At 37.8% G+C, this 18,561-nt stretch overlaps 1 protein-coding gene across 2 annotated transcripts in view; it reads left to right on the top strand.

Annotated features, from left to right (window-relative positions):
* PPP3CA (protein phosphatase 3 catalytic subunit alpha) overlaps positions 1 to 18,561 on the top strand; it is a 323,475-nt gene that overhangs the window by 150,527 nt on the left and 154,387 nt on the right. Inside the window, exons 1-2 of one of the 2 annotated variants that reach the window (XM_042984125.1) lie at positions 5,493 to 5,676; positions 10,192 to 10,392. In XM_042984125.1, the coding sequence (XP_042840059.1) occupies positions 5,520 to 5,676; positions 10,192 to 10,392 (358 nt within the window). In that variant the 5' untranslated portion in view covers positions 5,493 to 5,519. Of the gene's footprint in view, positions 1 to 5,492; positions 5,677 to 10,191; positions 10,393 to 18,561 lie in introns of those variants that run through there. The other variant, XM_042984126.1, reaches the window with a different exon arrangement.

The following is an 18,561-nucleotide window of genomic DNA, read 5'->3' on the forward strand; positions in this document are numbered from 1 at the left end:
GGTAATGTCTCCTAATAAGACAATAAAGAAGTAACAGGCTCCAAATCAATGATAGATTAATTACACTATTGTTTCAGGCTAAGGGGAGATGAAAGAAATAAAGCTCAAATGTAGTGGACGTATAACTGTTTAGGAGTTGGTTCTCAGAAGAGTTGGCTTAGCTAACCAAGAGCTGACGTCCAGCTGCCAGGGTAAAGCAAAAGTCCCTTGTTGCTAGAGTGTGTTGCTAGGGGAATGAAGGCGCTGGTGATGTTGGCGGGCAAGATGATCTTCCAGCTCCGTTTTCACCACTCCTGCAGAGAGTCACCTTGCCATGGCAGGAGCTACTGTCCAAGGTCTCTGTATATGTGCTGCGCAAACGAGCCTTGCCCAAGGTCTTTGGAGAGACATTTAGATCAGGAAAAGGTACCTTTGCCCCAACCAAATACTCTTGGTAAGGCCTCACAAATTCTTGGTATATAACGTTTCAAGTCCCTTACATCACAGTGGCTCTGCCCTATGCTCTTATTGATAAGTCCCTAGCGGCACCCATCAATAGATAGGCCACTGAGTGCTTATTGACAACAACAGATGTTGATGCTAACATTCTAACACGGTTTCCTCGATGTAAACAAATTCACCCTTAGTTCAAAACAACTTCACTCAAGTCACAAACAAGTGGGTTTAACATCATGACCACCAGTACACAACAGTACTAGACGAGACTTTCAATGGGACTTGGTTGTTAGTCTTTCTACGTAATTATTCCAATGTTTTTTGAGTAGTAATGATTGACTTAAAGAGGTGTGGTATTACATGTCAATTTAAAGATGACCTTATAATTAATCTGTTTCCTTAGTTATTTGAGAATTTTTTAATGTAAAAACTAGGCACTAAATAAGAGTGGAAAATCTCCCTTAAGTATGGCTTTTTATTAAGGAAGGGAACGCAGTCTGTTGCAGCTTTCTTATGAAATTAGCCCTTTTCCATTTGATAGATTAAGAAATTCATGTTTGATTTAAAATCAAAATTGGCAAGTACATTTTAAAAATAAATGAAACAAGTGAATATAAAGTCTCAGAGGATATAATTGTAGGTGGTAGTCACTAAAGCATTCCAAATTTTAAATAGATGTGTGAAGATTATGATTCGGAGAGCACACATTGGAGGTGCTAAGAATTGGGGCCTCCTGCATGCTTTTTTTTTTTTTTTTTTTTTAATAGGAGTGGGTGTTTCTTAGAAACGGTGGACCAGAGAGTGGATGAGAGCAGTTCTGGTCATCAGACCAGACTGAAGCAAACAATATAATCCGGTGCAAGCATTACTGAAACATGGAGAAGCCCAGAAGACCTGATATTTCACTATTGTGCCCATGGGGAATAGGGAACAGAGAGCCAAGACAGTGGGGAATTAAATGCAAACCTGGGATTTTAACTCCTGCCCTTGGCTCTCTAGAGGGTGACTCTGAGGCAAAATATTGATCTTTGCTTCACTATGGCACACAGATATAAGGAGATATGCCAGATTTATCATTTTTAAGCCAATCCAATCCCCCCTTCTGTGCAAAAGTGGTAACGTCCTAAAATTGCCACTTAGATTTACATTGTTCGATACTTAGGACATAGATTTGCCACTTCATCAAGACCTTTCAAAGAAGAGAAAGCTTATTCATTAAAAAAAAAAAAAATCTGATGTCTGTAGATGATTTAACCACAGGGATGGGGACCGTGGGTGGGCATGTGTGGGCATAGAAAATATGTGGGCATCTAGAGTTGAATGATGAATTTGAAAGGAAAAGAATTGTGTGTGGGCATAGATTGATTTTTCATGTCAACTTCCAAGTTTAATTGAAGTCTAGGAGGGTTCGCTATTTTTATTACAGAGATTTCTAAATTTTACATGTATTAAAGAATTGCTAGTCAAATAGTCCAACTCCAATATAGGTAAGGACCTTGGCTTATATTGCATGTCGTAGGCCATTGAGTTGAGGACTTCTGAATGGTAAAGTATGTCTTGGGTTAAAGAAAGTTTTAGAATCCCTAGATACTTTTCATTTCTCAGGGAAAATTATCATGCTCCAAGGGAACTGCTCGCTTGGGAAATAAATTCAAATTGTCTTAAAGCATCTTGTTTGTGTTTTGGTTTTTCTTGAAGTAACTTGTTCATTTTTTTGTGACATAGTTCTCTAAAAAAATCCAATGTTCAAGGCAAAAAGGAACAAATAAATAAAAAAACTCTGTGCTTGGGATGCCTGGCTGGCTCAGTCAATAGAACATGCGACTCTTGACCTTGGAGTTGTGAGTTCAAGCGCTATGTTGGGTGTAGAGATTACTTAAAAATAAAATCTTAAAAAAACACAGCCTTCTACATAAGTTTATCTCGGTGACTAGAATTTTATGCATTACTATAAGTTTTCTATTCTAGAGATTACTGTAAATACCATTTGCTAAAAATATTGCTGTAGTCACTTCATCTAGCATTGAGAACCGATACATATAGTTGTGTACCTAATATAATTGAAAATGACTCATTATCTATTTTTAATTAAAAAATTATAGAGTAGATGCTTACAAAATGACACATCTTCAATTTTTATATATTAAAAAAGTTTTAAGTATTTAACTTAAATATTTAAAGTACTTAATATTTAATTAAAATCCTTAGTTTAATCTGAATATTCAATACCATATATTAAAAACCAGTAAGTATAACTTCGCTTTTATCATGTATAAACTAATCTGTGATTGCCCTGGCCACCATGTTAAGCACTGGACTTGTACATGTAACTTTTTTTATTTTAACCACAAAAAAATCAGATTTTATTTAACCTTTTCAGTAATGCTGAAATGTTTTGAGATTCTTAAAATATAACTTTTGTCAACTCATCTTTCATGTTGAATAAGTATTACATAATTTATTATGTAAGACAACTGCAATTTTTCTAGTAATTAAATTGAACTAACCAAAATATCAAAAATATGGAGTTTTGCGAATGAACTACCTAACCTTACATGTGGAAGGGGTAGTGGACTGTCACCTTCCCTATGTCCCAGAGTCCTTAGATTTAAGAGTACAGAGTGGCCAGAGAATAAGAAAAGTTGTACATAGAAAGGATAAGGAGTGGCTATGTATCAATAAGCATATTTAAAGGAAAAGTATTTTGAAATTCAGGTAACAAAAGAACTCTGTACTGTAAGGTGCTCATTTTCACTAATTAATTATTAAATCCCTTGTATTGGAAGAGTAATTCTTTTTAATTAATTAATGTCTGATCTTTATTAAAGAATTGCTTGTAGCACATTTCAGGTTTATTTTCAAAAGTACTGTGTATAATAAAAATTCTTTAAGCCAGAGGGAAAAAGATCGCTTATTTTAAGAAACACATCGAGCACCATACTACCCTTTTATAATTACTTTGGAGATGTTACATAAAATACCATTGTGCTGTATTTGCATGTAAACATTCAGGAAAACCAAATGAGGCATTCAGTTTGATAGTGAAATGATCAGTACACATACTGTCTCTAAAGCTGAATACATTTTAAGACTCTGGGTCTGAGTGTTAATATTCAGAGAAAGTGGGTAAGGAGGTCTTTGATAAGGATGGGGGACCTCATCATAGCTGTAGTAAGGAAAAAAAAACACGAGTAAATAATAAATTGGGGTTTTATTTATAGATGCACTGGGAAGATTTTTTTTTAGTTTAAGTGGGACCGGATGTTTCTGTTTACAAGATTAATATTCAACCACATTTGAGATGGGTAAGCATATTTTAATTTGACAGACATTAATGTCTGTAATGAAAGCCAGAGACTTTCAAACAAACAAGTGATGAATGTCCACAGAAATGGCCTAAGTAGGACCCTAGTAAATAAGTTCCTACAGTGTTTCTTAGAGGCTAGCTGTGGTTCATTTTTAAGCTCTCTCTCCTAGACAATATGTTTTGTGTATCTTTGCATATAGATATCATGTGCATGGATAAGCCTGTAGCCCAATACTGGTAGAAATTTTGTAAACCCAGGAGAATATAAATCAAACTTAATTGCTCAATATTAGAACCCAAGTGAAATTTAGTGAAAAGTCATCAGCACTTCCTTTTATACATCCCTTCACTGTTTATTCAGAAGCAGGATCAGATTTCAGAGTAATTTTATTTACTGACCATGGCGTTACTTTTGTATATTTTAGCTGGCATATTATATCCTAAAATTAACATATTCTATTTTTCATTACTTAAAGACAGAGGCTTGTCTTCTGGAGCCACCTAAAAAATGAGATATTTATTATATCCTTTAGACAGAAGAAAGCTGTGTTTGCATCTAAGAGTTTATAGGAACCCAGACATAAAGTAGATGAAGACAATTTTTTTTCCCTTACATATTACATTGTCTCTCATTTTCTTTAACTTTTGTTCTTCAGTTTTGCAGTTTAATGCTTTTCCAGGTATCTCAAGCAAAAACTTATATATATATATATATATATATATATATATATATATATATATATGTTTTTATATATAACTTATATATATAAGTTATATATCTATATAACTTATATATATATATGTTTTTATATATATATAAGTTATATATATATATATCTATATCTCACATGATAATCTCTTCAGAGTCTGGATCTGCTAATATTTGTTTTCTGTTGCCTACTTCTCCCTAGTTCTTCTCACTGCCTTGTGTTGAATACAATACATAGTAGGTGCTTAGTAGGTGCTTGATGATTGATTGGTTGGTTGATTGATATGGTTTGATTAGAACAGTAGTTTGTGACATGTACAAATGTCCATGAGGGAGAAATGGAGTGCCAATTTACGGAGGTCAGGCCAGAACGTGTTTTAAGTTGTGTTTGACATGTGATATCCTTAAGCTGTCTCTTAACATGTGTCAACATAAATATCTTGGACAGCCCTGGTGCAGACAGTAGTCACATGAAATATGGGACAAGAGCTGTTTTTGTACACATTCTGATTACAGAGAGGGGTGGAATAAACGTGTCTGGACTTGCAAAATAGTGTATCTGCTATGGTTGATTGACATTGTGGAGCATGTTTGGGGGGTGGGAATTAAACCGCCTGGCATTTTGTATGCCTTTACTTATGGTATAGATCCGTGAATCTCAGTCTGGATTTCCTATCAGCTCACCCCAAGTTTCCTTAAAACCGTGCCACTGCCCTGGCCCTATCCTAGACGGGTTAAATCAGAATTTCTAGACATTGCCCCTCAGCATCACTCACTTTTAAAAGTGATTCCAGCGTTTTGAGACAGTTTGGAGTTTTGTAGGAACCAAAGTTAGAAAAGAAGAAAGATTACAGAATATACTTTTCACTCTCCCCTATTTTCCTACTTCCTTGAGAAGGATGCGACATGGTCCAATCATCATCTAGTATAAACCACTTGTATAGTTTTAAATGTTCTAGTATCCATATTAAAAAATAAAAGAAATAAGTGGAGTTAATATTAATAAATTTTATCTAATCCAGTATACCCTAAATCTTCTTTCAGCATGTAATCAACATACAAATATTAATGAGATATTTTACACTCTTTTTTTTTTCTCGTATCAGGTGCTCTAAATCCAGTTCATATTTTGTAGGCGTACAGCTCATCTCAGTTTGGACCAGGTGGTTTTCACGCGTTCAGCGGCCATATGTTGCTGGTCAATTGGACAGAACAGATTTACAGGGTAAAGTGCTGGAGTACAAACCAGGAGACCTGAAGTTTAGTGTTGGGTTTGCTGCTGAATAATCCTGTGTCCCTGTAGAATTCACTTAACCCCACTCTGAACATCAGTTTCCTCTTTTTTCATATGAGGCTGTCCAGGGTCAGTCTAACTTAAGACTTCTAATTTTGAGTTTTCTAATTTTGAGTTATTAAGAGTTTTCTAATTTTGCTCCAAAGAACCCCAGGATTTTGTGAGCATACCTTAACAGTGATCATAGGGAAGAAAGAGAAGTGAGCCGCTTTAGGCTCTTTTTTTCCTTTGGATATACTTGAGGTGTCATTTTTTTTTTACTAAAAAAATGAAGCAAAACAAAGGTTTGAAAAAATCACTTGGCTAAACGTTTTCTTTGCCTGTGATTCTTTCTTGTCAGCATCTGTAAGACTATTCCAGGAAGAGGTCAGGCAGCAGGTGTCCTGCTCTTCCAATGAAGGTATCACCATGGCAGTGACTCTTGGATATTTCCCATCAAATAGTAGGAGTAGCTTTGATAGTGGTTAATCTGGGTCGGATTTGCGGAACAGAAACCTCAAATACCTAGATATACTCCAGAGTGAGAGCAGACCACTTATGACTACTGAGGTGCATAGCTGTCATCTAAAACTGATCTTGCCCAAATCAGAGGAGGAGACACCTGACTCTTTCAGAGCTGTGGTCCCCATGGTCAGCCAGAACCTAGGGCTAGAATAACTCTGGATACCGGGCTTTTCTGACTTGGAATGTGTTTCTCTCTGATGGATGAATAATTAACAACAACTTCAGTAATTATTACATAGATGCCAATATTGGATACACATGATTTTGGTTCCCAGGCTAGTAACCTTTCTCCGTATCAGGTAGATGAACATTCTGGTGGCATCAACAAATAGGGAAAAAAATGAGATCATATCCTCTTCATTGGAAATCAGTCTGTGGCAGATTTCCACCATCAATGACATGGGAACACAATCCTGGTCCAGTATCTTGTTTGCCTTTAAAGCCATTGGTGTAATTTACTTGAAGTCAGTCGAGGATGTACATAACCCTAAATCTTAGTGACTTTGCTGTTATATTTGAGGGGGAAAAAAGTGACATTGAGTGGAAAATGTGGAGTGAAAAAAGCTGAGAGTGATTCTATCTACTTTCGGGTTACGTCTAAGAAGACTATTATTGCACCATATTCCATACTTAATGGGCAATTGTAAGAAAATCGTTTCAGCAAGAGTCAGCCAAATATCAACAGATACTTCTAAATTTTATTAGCATGCACAAACTTAACTCCTTCAATCCTGATGTACTCTAGTACCAATAAAAGCAACTTGTAATACTCAAAGCAACAGAGGGAGGGGGAACTCCAATTTTATTATATCAGGTGTAGCCATTTTTATGAGTTAATGAAAGGCTTGTTTTCTAAGCACATTGGATTCTTTGGTCGAAGCAGTTTTTGCTTGGTACTTGTCACCCATCTGCATGGAGGACTCTAGGTGAACAGAGAAAGCAAATGAATATGACCTTTGTAAAGCTGGGATTTTCTTTATGAAGCCAAAGCGTGTACAGATTCACAAATATTAGCCCACTCTTATTTTTGTCCCAGAAAACTTCTCTCTGGCTTACAGCATCTCTGCATTCAAACCTTGGCATCATTGCTGCACATCTCGGTTCCCTGGGGCCCTTACCATCTGTTTATCTGGTAAAAGGCCCCATCTCATCAGTTTCCCTATCATCCAGTTGGAAATAGAGCCCTCTGGTTGGCCTTTTCCCTCTCTTTTTGCTCCTGTTTATTTGGAACCAGATCCTGTATTTCAGAGCAGGTGGCTTTACCTTAGCCGATTACCTAGAATTAGCAATTACTGGAAGATAAAAGATTGGCATCGAAGAGGGAGCAGCTTTTATTACAGTGATCTTGGTGTTTGAGAGAGCCTAGGGACTTGGAGAAAGTCTAATTCATGAAGGTGATACGGCTCAGGTGCGCTCCCTTTGCCTCTCACCTTCTAAAGGCTTCCACTCTTTCAGGTTTAACTCTTTGATCTAGTTCAAGTTTAAGAAGGCCAGCTAGTACATGGGTGGCAGAGACCCACTGCCTTTATAAGCCTGATAACAAATCAGCCTCCTACCCTGCTGTGCTCCTAGGATTCTTGCCTGAGAATTGTAAACCTTCACAGTTGTCCAACTCCTATCTTGGGAATTAACTCAAAAAAAAAAAAAAAAAAAAAAAAAGTCAGCTCTTAGCCATACTCCAAGCATCCTTTTGAAGTTTCTTCCTTTCCATTCCCCAATATATATCTGGGGAATTTGGAGGAGTTGCCAGGTAGGATATTTTCTAATTTCAAATGGTACATAAAGACTCACCTAAATACACAGGGCCATCGAAACGTTTCCATGTTTTCTTACCAAGCATATCTGTTAGGTAGGGAAAAGCAGGGGAGGGAAAGGAACAAGATGAACAAAGTCCCCTAATGACCTAAATTCCTCTTTTTTTTCTCCTCCTTGTTTAGTTCTTGCGTTTTCTCGTTATTATCCACTACACTTTGGCATTCTGCATTTTGTGTTTTTTTTTTCCGTCATTCTTTTGTATTATGTATTCTATTATAAGCTGCCCCAAATAATTTTTGAAAATAAAAGCAGTCTTTATAAGAAACACCTTTCAGTACTTGTTAGAATTTCAGTTTTCAAAAGTGATTTCCTCGTGACCTTACAATTTTTAAGCACTGTCTTAAGTTCTTTTTGAGAAGCCGTGTAGGGAAGTTGTAAACACGGATATTCTGGCATCAGACTGCTAGAGTTTATACTCATTGCGTCTACGTACAAATGGTCAGGTGATTGTGTTGGGCAAAGTGCTTAATACTTTTAAGCTTCAAGTTTCTCCCCCACCGTATTGTTATGAGGACTAAGTACATTTATATGTAAACACATGTATGTGTGTCTTACTCATGTTACAGCTTTACTGTCATGTCGGCCTTTATTACCCAAACAATACCTGGCATAAGATAAACACTCTATAAATGTTCGCTGCTAATATTACTGTGTACTCTAGTTATTAGAACAACGCTCAGATAGATGTAATCCCCAATCTGCAGGTGAGGTAACTGAAGCTAAAGGAGGTGATTTCACTTGCCCAAGGTCATAAAACTGGTGAGTGGACAAAGCCAAGGTTTGCACTCAGATTCATCTGACCGCAAAAGCCTCATGCTTATCCGCTTAGTCTCCTTCTGCCACTTCATTTTGGCAGCTTAGTTAAATAGATATGCTTGGATTATTAAGAAAATCAAGTTGCACCATTAGTACAGGTTAATTTCCTGAGTTTTCTTTTAAGTACTTACAATTTCTCTCGAATAACAAATCCATGCTGTGAGATTGCACAAAATTTCTTGCTATAGCTTTGCCATAAATCTTGCTTCTTTGAGAGAAACTTTTAAGAAATAAGGGGTCTAGGTTTCTTTCTTAATATCAAGTGTTCTTCCTAAAAGAGGAACCATTATATGGAGATGTTCTAATGCATATGGCTATTGCATATGGCTATTGCATATGGCAGAGGAAAGTTTCATGAAACTGGATTTCTGGTCCTTTGAGAGATTTCTAACAGATCTCTGAGTTGTTTTCCAGTAATGAATGCTCATGTGAAATAGACAAACAATGACAGCCTCAATGAAGGGGCTCATTGGCCATTTCTTAGAAATTTAACCTTCATGATACCGTCTCTAACCGTGGATCTTTGGATGCCCTGGCACATTGTAGGAGTTTAGTGAATATCCTCCAGCTGAATGAGTGAATGAATGTATTCACAGATGTGAAGAATGACAGTAGCTGTAAGAGAGCTTCTTAACTGCTGAGGTATGGGGGTATGGTCGAAAGAGAGAATGGTTGGTTCTGAGTCTGAGTGGTGAGTTGAATTTGTCATCATATCATATTTCTAACTACTTGCGTCTCCTCCCTGACACCATATTGCCCTTCAGTGTTCAAGATGACCCTTTGGCACATGCACACACGGATCCTGATTTCCTGTTTAATATTCAGTGCATTTATACCTTTTTGCTCTCGGATTCTTGCTCTGTTCTTAAACAGTGAGTCAATCAGTTTACTCAGAGGTGTGACTTTAGTTGGAGGGTAAATCTGGTCTGGCAGACCTTTTCCCAGTGGGGAAACATCATCTCCTGGGTTAGTTATGGTTGCATGTATGGAAACTATTTTCTTTTGTTGAATTGATTCTTGCCTAACAGAAACACGTCTATCTTTTTGCTTTATTAAACTTAATCAGGATCTCATATGCAAGAGATCGGGACTGGGTGAATCAGCAAGTGATTCCTTTCAGCAATCGCATTGCATCTAGAATCAAAGAAAGAAGGCAATCTTTACTTTTTGGTAGCCTTTTGTTGTATTTTAATATGGGAACTTTCAAAACACTCCAATAAGTGGTTAGTGGTAGAGAAAGGTATTTGGCAGTTATTATTGAAACTTCTGTTGGGTTTAGCTAATGTAACAATTTGATTTTTTCCCTTTCAGCTGTCCCATTTCCTCCAAGTCACCGACTTACAGCAAAAGAAGTATTCGATAATGATGGGAAGCCTCGTGTGGATATCTTAAAGGCACATCTCATGAAGGAGGGCAGGCTGGAAGAGAGCGTTGCATTGAGAATAATAACAGAGGGGGCCTCAATTCTTCGACAGGAAAAAAATTTGCTGGATATCGATGCACCAGTCACAGGTAAGTCCTCAGGATGGAGACTGCCTGCTTATACCCACACTTTGTTTTTAACATCAAATCAAAGAATCCTAGATAACCAATGAGTCTTCAAATACAGTATTCATCTTACCCTCTTACTGTCAAATGTGTACATTAAGAAGTAAAGCTATTATAATTATGTCACGATATTTTTTATTTCATGTTTTAAATACCTAAAAGGTTGTGATGCTTTAAGAAGTGTTGTACAGCTCAGAGGTGATAAAGATAACACTTTATTTTAGAGGTCGTCTTGTTTGTCTGTGGAAACACTAACTGGCACAGAGAACACAACATATTTGTTGGGAAAGATTAGACAAGGTACACTGAGACTTCCACGGTGGTTGAGCACGTCACTGAGTTAAAGCAGTGGTTCTCAAAATGTCGTGCCCCAGAGTAGCGTTATCATCTCATTCCTTGGAAACTTATAAAATGTAAAGTCTTAGGCCCCACCCTGAACGACTAAATTATATTCTGTGGGGTGAGGCCACAGTCTGTTTCATCAAGTCCTCTAGAAGTCTCTGATGCACATTCAAGTTTGAGAACCGCTGAAGTTTAGAAATTTCATGCCTTCTTAAGAGTACTTTGTGCCTAGAAAATGTCTTTACTATGTGAGTTTTTTGATGTGTTACTTCTTACGGACAAATATATATTTTGCATAAGTGTAACTTCTCTTAGTCCCTAAAAATTAAATCTTGTCAAAAAAATGTTGTATGGTGTAGAGGGTCAAATAGTAGAGACTTTTGATCTATTCTTTGTGGAGTTTGCTAAACTTGTAAGTTTTCATTTTTCGAAAAACTAAGACAACATTTATTTTCTCCTTCATTATTACCATTCTGGCAAAGGAAAAAAATTTAGACACAGAATACTGTCCTTTTCAAAATAAAGGGGATATTTTAAAATATTTCACTTATACTACTGATTGCCTCTTTCTTCCAAATTTGTATTACTTATGTGATCAGACTTCAATGGTATATTTGAACGTTACTGTTAAGAGAAAGACAAGGTCTCTAGAATACCAGACCAGATCTTCCTTGGTCATAATGTCCCTAATCGTTCTTATTCCAAAGAAATGGACAGTCTTGTTTCATTTTTGGTCGGCGATGCAATTTAAAAAAATAATAATGTGTTTGGGGCCAGGCAACAGGAGAAATTAGCTCCAATGGTTTTAGCTCCCTTTTGGCCAGTGGTGAGTAAATGAAGCCACGGGTTCACTCTGTGTGTATCCCTGTGAACCCCATTTTCTGTGTGTTAAAATGGAGTCATGCTGTATTATCTCCAACTCATAGACACTGAAAAAATGAAGACAAAACAAATGTGAACATGCTTTACTTTATTAGATGCTAACATACTGAAGTTTTTTTCTTATCTAAATATTAGCTTGGAAACCACCAGCAAAAAACAAAAAAAACAAAAAAAAAAAACAAAGAAAACAAAAACCCCGACCAAACCAAACAAACAAACAAAAAAAACTACTTTAAAAATTGAATATAAATTCCCCTTATAAATTAATGATAAAATATTAGCTTTAAATGACATCTTTATCATTAAGCTTATTTGTTTTTATTAAGAAGGAATAGCTTGATATTTTACTATGAGTTTATTTTTTCTCCATTTCACATGATAATATGTGACTTGCAGTGAAGAATTCATGTTAAGTTCACGAATGAGCCCAGGAGGTGATAATGGAGGTGATCATCATAACTTAAAGACACATGAAAATAGATATTTAGGGCAATGTATTTTCTGGGATGCAGTCAGCTCTTCTGTTTGATTAGGGTCTGTCCTGAAAGAACGCAAAGAGAAGATTCTGGAAGAGTCAGATTTATGATGTTTTATCCTGGAAACCTTCTGGAGTCCAGGAACTAATTGCCTCCATGCTCACTATACATCACACCTGGTTGTGTTCTAGTGAGATCCTAGCTGATGGTTTGGCAAAGTTTGGGATATAGATACGAAGACACTGGAAATCAGGACTCAATTGTGTATATCTTTCCCTGAGGGAGGAAAAAACCCAAAGCTTTTTAAATAGTGATAGAGGCAGCTCTGGAGATATCACAGAATGTGTAGCACTAGTGAAATATAATCCAAGCAGGAAAAACTTTTCTCTAGAGGAGTGTTTATATTTCATAACAAAGGCAGGATCCCAAAGAACCTCTAGTAGATTCCATTGTAGTGATCTCTTTTCCTCTTTTCTGGGAACATAAGGATATGGATCATAGTGACAAAGGAGCTAGAAAAAAAATGATTTTAACATTTGGGTAAAAGGGAAAAAGGAAAAACCTTTTGCATATAATCCACCAGAAAGCTAAATTTATAGCTTCATTTTCCTAACCCATGAGTTTCTGAGCAAAAGCTGAAGCATGCAGAATTGCAAAATGAAAGCAGGATATCCTGATCAGAGAAAATTACAATCTCTTTGTGTTTCAGGATACTTCTTACAAGAATCTGAACCAACAGTATAATATTTATTTCTGAATTTAGCATATTTGTTGCTTGGATGACTGAATCAGTAAGGTTGTACTTTATTACCCATACTAGGCTATGCAGTGAAAGGCATAGTTCACATTTAAAAATCTTCAGGATAGAGTGTTCTCTATGTAGTTCAGAACTCCATACTTAGGAACGATGGAAAACTTAATTCAGAGGAGAGGGAAGAAGAGGAGGGGGAGAAGAAGGAAAATACAGTTAAAAGTTACAAATGAGAACCTGTGTAAAAGGGTAAGAGGAAAGAAGTGAGGACTTTTAACGTAGTGGGAAAAGCAGGAAGCCTGACAACATGGTGGTTTTCGAGCGGTATTAGAAATAGTCTCTCGCACGCCTATGTGAGATTCCTGAAAATGGCGAGGTGAGTGAGTCCTGGTAGAAATTGACCAGTAACTTCTTACGTGGAATTCACCTTTAAGTGGAGTAGGAATGTAAGCTCTCAAAATGGAACAAATGGCAAATATTTTGTAATTATACACAAAAGCCCCTCCCCCACTTTCCCTCTAGTCTTCCCTAGTCCTAATTTTTATTCATAAAAATGTTAGGAGAACTTTCAAATGCTAGGAGAAAAGTCGTGCTAACATCTGTGCCATGGTTTTCCCCCATTTTGAGAAAAATCTAGAAATTAGCACTCTAGTTATTTGACATCTGGACATTATTTCATTCTTATAGCGGGTCTTTAATGTTTTAATGTACAGAGCTGCCCAAATCCCCTTCCCCCCACTTGAAGTATTTCCATAGTAATGAAAGGTTTGTATTGATTTAGGATTTTTTTTTTCTCCTTTCAAATTCTGTACCTTTTACTTTGGGGCAGAAGAACCAGGAAGCTGCCTAGTCCCAACCTGGACCCCTCGCATGTGTCCCTCTAGAGGAGATACAACACTGTGTACCTTGCCCTCCTGGAGGTAGATTTAGATAAACCAGTAACCTTCTCCATGGGAGTAGAGGTGACAAGTAGCCATGGGTCCCCAAACTAAACAAAGGAGGTATGAGGCATGTTTTGCTCTTTTCTGTAAACTAACTTGCCTGATTAGAATGGTAGCTGTTTTAGACATTTAATTTGAAGACTGTGTTTCTGTATTCAAGGCATGTTGTCAAGGAAAGTATTCCCTTCTTTGATTCTTTTTTTGAAAATCCAGTTGAATTTATCTTTGTTTATTGGTAATACACAAATGGATCATTAAAGCATGTGGCCAAATATCAGTGTGGCAACTTGGTATGGACTGAATGCTGTGGCCACACCCCAATATTCAGATATTAATGCACTAATCCCCAATATGATGGCGTTTGGAGGTGGGCCGTTGGGAGGTTATTAGGTTTAGATGAGGTCATGAGGGTGGAACCTCCATGATGGAATTAGTGCATATATGAGAGGAGGAAGAGACGAGAGCTCTCTCTCTCTCTCTCTCTCTCTCTCCTCCACCCGAGGATACAGTAAGAAGATGGGCTTCTGCAAACCAGAAATAGGGTCCTTACCAAACGCTGAATATATGCCATCACCGTGATCTTGGACTTTCCAGCCTCCAGAACTGTGAGAAACATTTGTTGTTAAAGGTACGCCATCCACAGTATTCTGTTGAAGCAGCCCAGACTAAGATACAATTCATTTTGGGAATTTAATTTAATGAACATTTAGTGAGCATTTACCTTGTATACGTGGTGTGGGTTATATACAGAGAATAAGACCTGGTCTGTGCTCTCCAGGGGCTCAGAACAGGATAACTAAACACGATATTTTGCCCAAAGATATGTACACCAAACTGTTGGTGAAATCACAAGATACGATCTAGATTCATTTAAGCCAATTAAGAAGTATCCAGATGGATATAGTTAACTTAAATCCAAAAGTCTTCCTATCTTCTAAATGGCTAAGGTTTCCCTGAAAGAACCCACTGATTATTATATTCCATCTTTGAGTGAAAGAAACAGTTAAATAGCTGAGATCCTGTCTTCATTAGGGACTGAGAACTCTTTAGAAGGTTAGGAACTATGGATGATAAGCACATGAGGTGGAGTCCTTGACCAGAATACTCAAGGTCTAGTTGGGGAGCCAGATACAAAAACAGATAATCACTAAATCATTTGTTAAGAACTGTAATGGAGGTGCCTACAAACTCATGTGGGAACTTAGAAGAAGGAATGCAGGAAAGCCAGGAACGTTTTGACAGATTACATGATATTTGAACTGGATCACATCTGAGAAGTAAAATTTTACTACGTGAAAAAGTGAGGGAAGGGGATTCGGAGCCAAGACAACAGCATGTTAAAGGCGCTAGTGTTTTCAGTAATGTGGTTAAGACATGTTTTTGGAGGTTTTCTGTGGGAAACCTGGGTCTCAGAAGGATGTGAGGGTGAGGGCGGGGCGAGACAGAGGTCGGAATGTCAGGTTTGGATGTGAGTCTCTCTTAGGCAGCACTGAAACATTCCGAGACTGTTGTACAGGCACCGGAGAGTCTAGGGGTCTTTGAGCAGCAAGTTACATAATCAAGTTTCATCCTGGAAGAGATGAGTGGATTAGAGAAGGAACTCTGGAGGGGCTTTGGTTAGGAACCTCTCATACTCGCCCAGGGAAACCAAGATGATGCCTTCGGCAGGGTAGGAGGGTTGGATATGGTTTTGAATACAGCTCCTTTGAAAATGCTAGTTAATACTAATCTTAAAACATAGGATTAGTTTGTGCTTAAAATCAGTATTGGTTAAAGACTTCTTGAACAGGGTAACATGGTTTATGCAAGGATCCAGTTTACTACATTTCTCCTTGGAGTTCTCATACTTTCCTGTTTTCCCTTGGACTTAGCAGAGAACAGTTTCCTCATTTAGAAAAGCAAAAGCAGACCAGAAGCCTAGGTTTTTGACGAGTGTGATTTAGAACTCATCTTCTGCTCTCTGGGCCGAGGGGAGAGGCCAGCATCAGCTGGGCAAACTGCTAATCTCTCTAGTTTGTCTGTTTCCTGCATGGGGGGATTTGTCCCTGGGGCAGCAAAGGATTCCCTCAGTGGCTGTGCCTGCCATTTAGCATGTCAGACAGTTGCCAGGAGAACCCTCTGGCTTTGTTCCTGGATGTGAGAGTGGACCAGTGGCCAAGTTTAAGGTCATGGCATTCCTTCCCTTACAGCAGCTGACGTCAATTAGGAGAATTCCCCATGCCTTTACTCTGGGGAGAGTTAAGTGGGGATAAGAATTCAGTGTCTTTTGAGACCTAAAAGATCAGTGTTTATTCTCTTCGTACTATCATTTGTCACTATCAAAGCCTAACATGGCCTTAGTTTATATGGGGATAAAATATTACTTGTGGGGCATTTTGCCCACTTAGATTTCAGCGGCCAGAACTGAAGGGCCTTCCCTGCAGCCAGAGGCCTATTTTGGTACCCAGCCCACTGCTGGCAGTCAGCACAATTCAGCCCCAGCCTGTGGCAGTAGCCCATCAGTTTTAAGTCTTCATTCCCCTTAATTTTGATCCTTGATTAAAAAAATCTTTTTTTTTTAATTTTAAACATTTATTTATTATTAAGAGACAGAGAGAGACAGAGCATGAGCATGGGAGGGGCAGAGAGAGGAGGAGACACAGAATCCTAAACAGGCTCCAGGCTCTGAGCTCTCAGCACAGAGCCCGACGCGGGGCTCGAACACACAGACTGTGAGATCATGACCTGAGCCGAAGTCGGACGCTTAACCGACTGAGCCACCCAGGCGCCCCCCAAAAACCTTATTCAATGATAATGTTGATAACAGGTCACTGCATGAGAGCCAGAGTCCTTTTCCCTGAAGTGTTTACCTCTCTGGGTTTGCAAGGTTGGTTTTAGGAAAACCATCTTAAAAATGAGAAAAGGGAGTCTCAGAAGTTTGAGTCAGGGTTCCTCAAAATCGAGGGTGGGTGAGAATCTCCTGAAGGGCTTTGTAAAACAGAGAATGCTGATCCCACCTCCAGAGTTTCTGATTTAGTAGGTTTGGAAGAGGGCTTGAGACTTCGAAGTTCTAACAGCTTCCCGGGTGCTGATGATACTGTTGATCTGGGACCACACTTTGGGAACCACTTGTTTAAGTGACTGGTCCGACGTCTCATAGCTAGTAAGCTGAAAACCTTGTTTTGAACAGGCATCCATCTACATAACTCCTGGTTAGATTTCATGATATATTATATACACTATTCTACCTCTGTGCAAGTTTCAAAACATTCAGGCATTTTCAGTTCATTTGACTAGAATTTGTTCTTGCTTATCACTGAAGAAAGCATGCTAAGAATGCTATTAAATGTTCTTGAGAAACAGAAAAAAAATGTTGATGGTTCATTAGAATTGTTTATATTTTATATAAAAATGTATTGCTGTAGTACAAGGGGAGGAGAGGCAAAACAATAGTGCTTGGCATATTTGGGGCACAGAATTTATGCAGTTTTTCTCAGTGGGAAACCTTTGTAGTACGTTTCTTTACAAGCTCTCTGAGAGTTGACTGTGGAAGCTAAGGCTGGGACGGTTTATAAAGGAAAAAAAGAGGAAGACTGAGATCAAAAGCGTCTTTAAGGGACTTGTTTGGTAATGAATACGGTATCATATGAAAAATAGCTGAGCCATAATAATTCAGCACTCCCGTGTAACAAACAAGTCAGTAATAATCTGTTAACATCAGTAAACATGTAACACCGTCCAGAGCAAGCATTTGACAGTAATTACAGTTACACGGTAATTCTCATGAACAGATATTCTGCTTTAAGATGCAGCATATCCAGTCCTTTTGAGTTTGCCAGGAATTGGTACTTGTCACAAATAGTATTTTAGCACCCTTGATAAGGCGATGTGTGTAGTTGTTTTCATGGACACATAAAAATCCCTCAAACTATTATCCTTAAAGTCTGAAACTTATCCCTGGCGATACTAATATTCTGATGGTTTGGGAGACAGTTAAACTATATTCATATATTATAATCAACATTACCGTGGCTTTAAGAGAAGAGAAGGAATATTTCAAATAACACTGGAATCCTTCTAGGTAAGGGAAGAACATTCTTCCTAGGTACCTCCAGGGAAAAATGTAGATGCTTTTCCTTTTGTCTAGCCAGATTGTATCCATGTATCCAATCCCCTCTCCTGTTACATTTGCTTATTGACCTGTCCCTGATCATTGCAAACTCCATTGATTTTTATGAGCCAGTAATGTTTATAGGTTTCAATGGACATTCCCAAATACTAGTCACAGACTGGTACTGGTTTATGGCAAAGTTTTTGTTGGACCAGAGTGAAATTATCTTTTTCAATTTAGTTAGCATACTTTCTTTTTGCATATGGAACTATGGTGATAGTAGATGGTAATTGTTTTTTTATAGGTTTTTGGGGAATGAATTAATGAGTTATTTTGTGGTAAGGCTAATATTTAAGTTCTTGTTTCTTCCCAGTCACTGTTATAAACACTGTAAATCTTAGTTGTTACTCTTAGTTTTAAGTCTTAGTTTTCACACAACCCTATGAAGGAAGAAGCACTGTTATCAGCTCCATTTTACAAATGAGGAAAGTGAAACTCAGTGAAGTTGAGTGTCATATCTAAGTTTACTCAGCGAAAAAGTGCCAGAACTAGTTTTAAAGCCCAGACAGTTCAACTGTGTCTATTCCCATTTTATTTGGGGTAGAAGTTGACTTTCCAGGTCCGTGGAATCATTAAATCTGGGAATAATCA

The sequence above is a fragment of the Panthera tigris genome, chromosome B1, assembly GCF_018350195.1.
Source record: "Panthera tigris isolate Pti1 chromosome B1, P.tigris_Pti1_mat1.1, whole genome shotgun sequence".
In the NCBI taxonomy this organism is placed as follows: domain Eukaryota; kingdom Metazoa; phylum Chordata; class Mammalia; order Carnivora; family Felidae; genus Panthera; species Panthera tigris.